Source organism: Galeopterus variegatus, unplaced genomic scaffold (assembly GCF_000696425.1).
Source record: "Galeopterus variegatus unplaced genomic scaffold, G_variegatus-3.0.2 Scaffold14373, whole genome shotgun sequence".
In the NCBI taxonomy this organism is placed as follows: Eukaryota; Metazoa; Chordata; class Mammalia; order Dermoptera; family Cynocephalidae; genus Galeopterus; species Galeopterus variegatus.
Window position 1 is genome coordinate 2449 of NW_007740484.1, and position 10170 is coordinate 12618.

At 43.3% G+C, this 10170-nt stretch overlaps 1 protein-coding gene and 1 long non-coding RNA gene across 3 annotated transcripts in view; both read right to left on the minus strand.

Annotated features, from left to right (window-relative positions):
- Positions 1 to 3890: 3890 nt before the first annotated feature.
- LOC103581944 lies at positions 3891 to 5455 on the minus strand. Its single transcript, XR_549707.1, has 2 exons — positions 5194 to 5455; positions 3891 to 4309 (listed from the first exon to the last, which is right to left on the minus strand). It is a non-coding gene; the product is annotated as an uncharacterized LOC103581944 (long non-coding RNA).
- A 778-nt stretch (positions 5456 to 6233) lies between these two features.
- The window catches only part of LOC103581945 (E3 ubiquitin-protein ligase RNF14-like), a 14440-nt gene continuing 10503 nt past the window's right edge, over positions 6234 to 10170 (minus strand). For both annotated transcript variants that reach the window (XM_008563650.1, XM_008563651.1), the window contains one exon: positions 6234 to 6557. In XM_008563650.1, the coding sequence (XP_008561872.1) occupies positions 6534 to 6557 (24 nt within the window). In that variant the 3' untranslated portion in view covers positions 6234 to 6533. The remainder of the gene's footprint in view (positions 6558 to 10170) is intronic.

The window sequence follows — 10170 nt, forward strand, 5'->3', positions numbered from 1 at the left end:
AAAAAAAAAACCACTACTCTTTGTCTTAGCTACTTACTGTATTTTTATAACAGGAAACTGCTGCCACCTACTGGTGATGTTTATGACAAAGTTAATGGTGGGAGATTCAAATGCCAATCAAAATTTCGAAATTTTCGGGGGCCGGCCCTGTGGCTCACTTGGGAGAGTGCGGTGCTGATAACACCAAGGCCAAGGGTTCGGATCCCACATAGGGATGGCCGGTTAGCTCACTGGGTGAGCGTGGTGCTGACAACACCAAGTCAAGGGTTAAGATCCCCTTACCGGCCATCTTAAAAAAAAAAAAAAAAAATTTCGAAATTTTCTTTTAAAGGAAGCAGCCATATGAATAGCTTGGTGATTATCTTTTCTGATTAACTCTCATTACTCTGGACAGAAAAATAAATAGGAAGTATATTATGGGAATTCTAATATAAACTAGAACCCTCTACTATGAAAAAAATGATCTTGCTGACAATGTTACGGTTCTGAGAACATGGTTTCTGAGTCTTTTGTCCATTCACCAACTGTCAGGAAGAGATACGTCCACAGAAGGCATGTATTTAGCTGAGATAGTAGGCTAATAATCCTCTCATACCAGTGCAGAGCCTCGTGGGTCAAGCTGACCCACAGAAGAGCATGATCAACTTGTCCAGTGTTTTCATGAAACTGAGCAAGAAAATAACCATAACAGATAAGCAGCCAAAAATTACATACACAGCCAGTGGAGTGTCCTGAGAAACCCCTGATTTAAAGCTACAAAAAGACCTCAGTCAAAAACAATTTCCTTGATTTGCTGAAGCTGCTACGATCACATAATCAGTCTTCAAGAAAAATTTTTCTGGGCCGGCCCGTGGCTCACTCGGTAGAGTGCGGTGCTGATAACACCAAGGCCGCGGGTTCGGATCCTACATAGGGATGGCCGGTTTGCTCACTGGCTGAGCGTGGTGCTGACAACACCAAGCCAAGGGTTGAGATCCCCTTACCGGTCATCTTTAAAAAAAAAAGAAAAATTTTTCTGCTCCTGAGCAATCCAGGTACATCAAGATCCAGTGGATGTTTGAAGAACACTAGCAATAAAAATGGATGGGACAACCATGACGGCCAAGAGCAGTCTAAGGAAACATGATGCCTAAATGCAATAATGTGGTACCTCATTGATGGAGTCTGGATGTGTTATCCCCTCCAAAACGCACGTGGAAATTTGATCTCCAATGTGGCAGTGTTGGAAACTGATTGAGTCATGGGGGTGGATCCCTCATGAACAGACTAATGCTCTCCCTGGGGGTGAGTTCTCACTCTATTAGCTTCTATTAGTTCTATTAGAGCTCATTGCTTCAAAAGACCCTGGCACCTTCTCTCTCTCTCTTGCTTCCTCTCGCCATATGATCTGCTTGTACTTGCCGGCTGCCTGCCACTTTCCACCATGAGTAGAAACAGCCTGAGGCCCGTGCTACATGCAACTGTCCCAGAATCGTAAGCCAAATAAAACTCTTTCCTTTATAAATTACCCAGTCTCAGGTATTTCTGTCACAACAACACAAAACGGACTAAAACAGAAAATTGGTACTGAGGAGTGGGGTGTTGCTAAACAGATACCTGAAAATGTGGATGCAGCTTTGGAACTGGGTAATGGGCAAAGGTTGGAGGAATTTGGAAGACTTAGAGAAAAAGATGAGGGAAAGTTTGGAATGTTTTAGAGATTTATGTAGTGGTGAGCAGAATGCTGATAGAAACGCAGATAGTAAAGGCCATGCGGATGATGAGGTCTCATATACAAATGAGGAACTTATTGTGAATTGGACAAAAGATCACCCTTGCTACACCATAGCAAGGAACCTGGCTGCATTGTGTCCATGCCCTTGGACTTTGTGGAAGTTGGAACTTAAGAGTTGTGAACGAGAGCATTTGGCCAAAGAAATTTCTAAGCAGCAAAGTATTAAAGGCGCTGCATGACTACTTCTAACAGCCTATTCTGAGTTATGGCAGCAAAGGCATGACATAAGCCAGAATTTAAAAGGGAAGCAGAGTGTACAAATTTGGAAAATTTGTAGCCTGGCCATGCTGTAAAGAAATGGAGAGCCGGAGAACAATGCAAGGGTGAAGTAGATAAACTGGTTGCTAAAGACATTATCTTGGCGGTGAGGAAGCCAGATGCTAACAGTGGAGAAAATGAGAGGAAAGCCCTGTAGGCATTTCAGAAGTCTGGAAGGGTGCCCCACCCATCACAGACCCTGAGGCCTAGAAGCACTGAGCTATCCTGGAGGACAGACCTGGGGTGCAGCTGCCCTCAGGATCCTGCTCCCTGCAACCCAGCTGCTCCAGCTGGAGTAGCCCCAAGTGTGGTTCATGCAGCAGCCCTGGAGAGTAGAGGCCCATTTCGGTAGCATCCACATTGTGTTAAGTCTGCAAGCTGGCAGGACATGAGAGCAGTGGAGGAGTGGCAGCCTCCACCCAGATTCCAGAGGATGTATGGAAAAGTCTGGGGGCCCAGGCAGAGACCTGCCACAGGGGTGGAGCCACCACAGAGGTCATCTACTAGAGCAATGCCAAGCAGGAAAGTGGGGTCATAGCCCCCACAGAAAGCCCCCCAGGGAAACGTCTAGTAGAGCCAAGGCAGCAGGGCTGCCGCCAGAACCCCAGAACTTCGGGGCCACTGGTAACATGCAATGCAGGCCTGGAAAAGCCACAGGCACCAGGGTGGCCCACTGGGCTGCACCTGGCAGAGCTGTGGGAATGAGGCTGCCTGATACTTTGGGGGCCCAGATGTCCAATTGTGCCCAGGACGCAGGACTTGGAGTCAAAGAACATTATTTTGGAGCTTTAAGACATAATGTCTGCCCTGCTGGGTTACAGACTTGTTTGGGGCCTGTTTCTCCTTTCTTTTGGCCTATTCCTCCCTTTTGGAATGGGAATGCATACCCAATTCCACCATTGTATCTTGGCAATAGATAAATTTGGTTTTGTTTTTCAGGTTCACAGCTGGAAGGACTTTTGCTTTTGGTCTCAGATGAGACTTTGGACTATGGACTTTTAAGTTGGTGCTGGAGCAAGCTAAGACTTTCGGGACTGTTGGGATAGAATGATTGTATTTTGTATGTGAGAGTGACATGAGTTTTGTGTGCCAGGGGTGGAATGATGGAGTTTGGATGTGTTGTCCCCTCCAAAACGCATGTGGAAATTTGATCTCCAATGTGGCAGTGTTGGAAACTGATTGAGTCATGCAGGCGGACCCCTCATGAATGGATTAATGATCTCCCTGGGAGAGCGGGGATTAATGAGTGAGTTCTCACTCTATTAGTTACCACGACAGCTTGTTGCTTAAAAAGACCCTGGGACCTTCTCTCTCTCACTTCCTCTCTCTTGTTTCGTCTCACCATGTGATCTGCTTGTACTTGCTGGCTGCCTGCCACTTTCCGCCATGAGTAGCAGCAGCCTGAGGCCCATGCTAGATGCAACTGTCCTAGAATCGTAAGCCAAATAAACCTCTCTTCTTTATAAATTACCCAGTCTCAGGTATTTCTGTTAAAGTAACACAAAATGGACTAAAACACCCATTAAATGGATGGGATCCTGGAACAGAAAAAAGACATTAGGAAAAAACTCAGGAAATCTGAATAAAGTATGGACTCTGGTTAATAATCTATCAATATTGGTTCACTGTTGTTACAAATGTACCATACTAATGTAAGATGTTAATAATAATGGAAACTGAGTGTGGCCTATATGGAAACTCTCTATTCTATCTTCACAGTTTTTCTGTGAATTTAAAACTATTCTAAAGTAAACAGTTTCTTTGAAAAAAAGGATGGGACAAGATGCCTCTCAATTGAGAAAGGCAGGCCCTTAAGTTACTTCTTCAATCATGAGCTTAAAAAGTCACAGAGACTCTATTTTGACTTAAAAAAAAAAGTTATGTAGTAGTTTATTGTCATTTATCAGCTCTAGATCCAAACCTTTTATATAAAATCAAGGGACCCGGCCTCTCCAAACTCCCATCAAAAGGAACAATGAGGTTCATGTGAATTTATGGCAAATCTCAGCCACTTGGGAAAAGGGCCTTCATGAAATTAAGCCAGGTACAAAACACTTTATTCTCTCATACACTTTCTTGAAACAACCACCTTCCACAAACCCAATTGTTTCACAGGGCATTCATTCAGGGAGTTACCCAAATTTTTCCTTTCATTCAGAGACAAAAGTACTCAACCAAAACTACTCCATCTTATATCTGGCCCATAACTCATGCTCAAAAATAAGACTTTAGAAGCTCTACATTTTCTGTTAAAACTGAGGGATGAAGATTTTGTACCTGAGGAAAGAAGAAAGAAATACTCAGGTGAACAAACAATTCTTTGAGACTACACACCTCTGTTATGTTTTTTAAATCATAAATTAAAAAAACCTTCCCATTTCTTTCATAAAACTATATTTTAAAGGCTTCTTTCCTACTTCCATGACATCATCAACATAACATACAACAACTTCAAATTAAATGATCTCTAGCAAGTATCAACCAGCTCATGAACTAAATTAGAGTTTCTGAGTGGTTACTACTGAAAAACTACAAATTAAACTCCTATTCAATCACAGAAGTCTCTTCCAGGTACATACTGTATAATTGTTTTAATTTTCATTTCTTATCTTCAACTACTCTTAAATTAACTTTGGCTCTTCAACACAAGGTACTGAATGGAAGTCCATGAAACTATCTGGTTTAAACAAAATCTGGGCCCTAACCCTTAAGCTCACTCACTAGCCCAGGTATTAGAGAAGGTGCTGTTCCATGACTTTCTTCTCGCATAAGAATACGTTCCATGCCAAACAGACTTTTAAAATGTGATCAGTTGCCTTGGAGACAGAACAAATAGCAGGAACTCAGTTATATTTTTAAGGTGATTTTTTAAATTATTTTTATTTTTTAAGATTAAGCATCCTCATTGACGATCCAGTACACAGTCCTTGCTGCCTCTTTGGACACACACATCTAAAACAGTTAAAACTGATTCCTCAATTTTAAATAACGAGGTAGCAGAAAAGAACATGTTCACAAGCTGCAGTGGAATTCTGCTGTCTCTTTTACAAAAAATCTTATTCTGCTACCAAGCCACTCACCAAGCCATAAGCAAAGACAATTTTTCAAAACACCAACAAAACCCAGAAACAGGAATATAGTTATCAAGCCAAAATGCTCACCCAAAACACTGCTGTTGCAAAAGCAGGTAAGAAGCCAAATTCTCACAGCTATTTAGAGAAAACCTTCAAAAAATAATACAGGAAGTTAGCAAATTAGGAACTTTACTGGTGTGAACAGGTTCAAAAAGCAGATAATTAAAGAATGTTTGGTTTGTTCAGCTGGGAAATATATTAGACTTTCTCCTATTCCAGAGAGGAAATAAAAGCAACTGCTGCTGGAATTAATACGAAAATTGTCCTTCCCAACAGAAAGCAGGGTGAGGGTAAATGGAGAGAAGGTGGAGCAAAAGGTAGCAAAGGCAAGTCGTTTTGAATCCAGGCTCTACTGACCGGGAAAGTTGAACAGGGCTAAAATTCTTCTGAGCCAGTATCATTAAATCCTAGACTTGGCTCTAAACCAATGGACTGTATACCCTACCAATAAATATCAAGTACCCACAGTGTGTGTGTGTGGTATTAAAAAATATTCTTTAAAATTATTATAAAGTTCTATTCTTTTTTTTTTTTTTTTTTTGTCCTTTTTGAGACCGGCCGCACCGCGCTCAGCCAGTGAGCGCTGTGAGCGCACCAGTCATCCCTATATAGGATCCGAACCCATGGCAAGAGCGCTACTGCGCTCCCAGCGCTGCACTCTCCCGAGTGCACCAGTCATCCCTATATAGGATCCGAACCCACGGCGGGAGCGCTGCTGCGCTCCCAGTGCTGCACTCTCCCGAGTGCGCCATGGGCTCGGCCCATAAAGTTCTATTCTGAAACGCAAGTCAAAATGACACTGGGGCATGCAGTCAGTTATAGAGTAAAGGGCTTCCCCCAAGGAAAGAATTAACTCAGAAATTTAGGTTAGATGGAATGTGAGTAACACAGACTAAAGGAGATAAGGTCCCAGTCCACTTTTAATATGGCTTCTACCCTCCCCAGTGGTAAGAAGTAGTACTGAGGGGGCTCCAGCAGAATGTCTTAGAGGGATGCTTTTCAGAGATAAAAGGTTTAACTCTTTACCCCTCCTTACCTACAGCCGGGGGAAGAAAATAAACATTCAATTTTGAATTATTCAGAGCTTTGACAACATTATAATATTTAATATTCTGTAGTTTTCATTTTCAGAACCTTTGGCTTATAATTTTTCTCAATTTATGTTACAGTGAAAAAATGTATGAATGTGTCTTAATCAGTAGAACTACATGAAAATATAAACCTTGTTCTTCCACATCTTCTACACAGGAAGAGTGAATGAATGGCACCCTATATATCCTGCAAGGTTGCTTTGTGCACCAGATGAAAGACTAGGGTAAACCATTCCATCTCCATATCTTGAGCAGAACGAGGAAACTAGTCTTCTATTAACATTCACAGGAAATTACAACCTGGAAGCATAAAATAAGGTACATTTTTATGTATGTGGACAAAACTGAATATAATGTCTTTCCTTCTCTCAAAAAAACTTTCTATACTCTTCTGATAACATCCTTGTACATCTTTTCTTCTCCTTTAATCACCCCAGTGAGAAGGCCTGAAATTTAGGTCGCCCTGAATAAGCTTGCCTTAAAGTTTGCAAGAACAGCCCTTTTAGGATCCAGACAAACTCTCTAGGGCCAAGGATAAACAATAAGGGGGATGGGTATCTCAAAACTGATGCTCAATGTATACACTACGTGGAATAAGCCAAGATGGGGAAGCGAGGCAATCTAGAAGCTAAACTCTTTCAAGACAGTATAACTCTATTTTTTTGTTTGTTTTTTTTTTTCTTTTTCTTTTATTACACTATATCTCTATTACGTGCTAATCATCACTCTAATGTCTATCTCCACAGTCCTTGCACTCTCCATTTGTAGAATGTTTTACAGTTACCAGTTTGTCTTCCTTCCCTTATGTTACCTAAACTTCATGCAATTTCCAACACCAGATTTCCAACAATTCATGGGAAGGGCTTGTTTCTTCAATTTCTCTCTTAGTTTCATAACACAAATGATTGGGGTGCTCCACAGATACCTATTAACAAGATCATCAACTGATGCTTTAATTGGAGAGCTGCTGGAAAACTGGACATTCACATTGTGCCAAGGAATCACCCCACAGATTTTATTTTATTTTATTTTATTTTTTTAAAAAGATGACCGGTAAGGGGATCTTAACCCTTAACTTGGTGTTGTCAGCACCACGCTCAGCCAGTGAGCGAACCGGCCATCCCTATATGGGATCCGAACCCGGGGCCTTGGTGTTATCAGCACCGCACTCTCCCGAGTGAGCCACGGGCCGGCCCACCCCATAGATTTTAATAACAAAATGGAGTATGTTTGAGGTTTACATTTTTACATAAATCTAAGTAAACATTTAGTATCAAGTCTTCCACTCATATTAAAATTAAAATGTTTGAGGTTTACATTTTTACATAAATCTAAGTAAACATTTAGTATCAAGTCTTCCACTCTATGATAGCACTAAAGCATGTTAAAGTAGTTAAATACAATGCCAGTTTCCTTAATGGAGTAACTGGGGAATACCGCTGGGTCAATTCAGATATAACAGACGGGAACAATAGAATCAGGTGCAAAGATATATTTTGATTTCAAAACATGTCAAAATATTGTCAAGAAGTAATAGATTTGTCCAATCATTTTGAATCAGCTTACTGAAAAAATGTCTCCATTTTCTGAGTGTATACTGAGTGTATTCATCAGGTGTGCTACATTTCAAGATAAATAGTTCTGAGAAGTCAGATGTGATATTTTTTTTAATCATATAGATGAGTTAAAAGTTGATTATAGCTCTAGTGTGCCCTTCTCATAACCCATTCAAATTGAGGTAAAGATAATATAAGAACGATTGTAGCCCCCAGCGTCACTCATTCCCACAAATCAACCAATTTACAACTATTAAAAAGGAAAGACAGCCAAACTGGGGCCACTAGAGTTTAGGAGAAGAGGAGGAGAGATCTACAGAGTTCATGAAGGCAGGAAAAGCCACGATGAGAGAAAGAAAGGACCTCTCACACAATTTCAAGCCCTGTCCGCTTTGAGGCTGGCCCTGGTAAGCAAAGGGAGCAAGAGCTGGCAAAAGCCGCATATGAAGTTGCTTGGAGGCTGCAGAGGAGAAAAGGGCTTTGGTGGCCTCCAGGCCAGCAAGACCACTACCAGGTTCCTGTGGACCCACATACGAGTGAAGAGCTACAGACAGTAGAGAAAATGAGACACTCAGAGATCGTGTGTCATCGCATAGACTGGTGCATGGCCCATCCTATGGGAATTGTTTGGAATGTGGGTGGTGAGGGAGACTGGCCCACTGGGGGAACATTGGGGCACAGCATTGACAGTTGATCTGCCCTCCAATCAGTGCAGGACCCTTCAGTGGAGACTGGTCAGGAATATAGAACTACAGGGGTTGCAGTTTGCTAAAAAAGACCTAGGTCTGGACCAGACTTTCCACACAACCCACGTGTATCAGACCCCATGAGACCTGGAAGTACATACAAGGTCAACAATTAAAATCTGAGCTACACAAAAAGACTTCCTCAGGGAATCAGCAGCAATGAAGCAATTTAGCTTAGCTCAACTATAGGGCTCAAGTGCTGGTCCCCAAAGGAAATTCCTCCATTTTAGCAGTAAGCAAAGGACAACGAATTAGTTCCAGTGCAGTTTAAGTCGTGGGAACAGAAAATAATCCAACATAGAACTGAGAGAAAAAACAAAATACCCATAGAACAGAGACAAAGTTTGATATTAACTAGTAAAGGTCTAACACCACCAAAGAAAACCTATACAACCTAGAAGGACTGGAAGCACCCTGGACTCCCAAGCCAGGGAGGGGAGAAAGCCAAGGGCCTCAATCATGCCCTCCTGACATCCACAATGAGCCCAGCAACAACCACTGAGCTGCAACGGGAAGTGCCTTGACTCCCAAGCCAGGGCAGTGGGGGGCCAAGGCCTCAGCCATGCCCCGCCCCCCGACATCCTCAACCAGCCAAGCACAACCACCAAACTACTGCCAGAAATACCCCAGTCTCCCAAGCTGCGGAAGTGGGGAGCCAAGAGCCTCAGCCACACACCCTCAACATCAGCCCAGTGATGACCAACAAGCCACCACTGGAAACACTCTGGGCTCCCAAGCCAGGGTGCTGGGGGCCAAGGACTTCAGCCACACCCCCACGACATCTCCATCCAGCCCACCAACTACCAAACCGACACTGGAAGCCCCTTGATCTCCCCTGCCAGAATGAGGGGAGTGCCACGGGCCTCAATCATGCCCCTGTCCTTCCTCTTCTCCCACCTTATTTCCCTCCCCCTTCTTTTCTACCCCTACCCCCAATTGCTCTGCAAAAACAACTTAGAATGAGGCACAGAGCAGGGGGAAGCAAAACCCAGTGGCAACTAGACAAGCTGTCGCCACTGCTCCAGGGCCCCGCCAGGGTCCTAAGGCATGGAACTGGGGGAAGCTGAACCCAGCCACAACCAGGCAAGCTGCTGCCACTGCCCCAGGGCACCCCCGGGATCCTGAAGTATGGAGCCAAGTGAAACTGAACCCAGCCAAACCAGCACACCAAAAACACCATTTCCACACAGGTAACCCACCATAGCCACTGCAATTGCCATGGCTGCTACAAAAGCAGCTAGTCTCTACAGCAGCAGTTACAGCCACCATGCAGATGGCACACCAGACTCTCAACTGCATTGACACAAGGAAAGGCACCAGCAGAGACCAAAAAAACAAAAGAGGTCATCTCTCTCCACAAAGCACACTCCAGAGTAATAGAAGATCTGATTTACTATAATAGGGGAGGACGTGATCACACCTGTCTTGGTACTGGACAGATCATCCAGGCAACAAACCAACAGAGGAACAGTTAATCTATCAGATGGAGAGAACAAATCTATGGTTATTAAATGGGCGGGGGGGGGGGAAGAAGGGGAAGGGGGAAAGGGTGAGGAGGAGAGGTAAAAGGAGAGGGGAAAGGGGAGAGATTAGATAAGGGGCATAAACAAT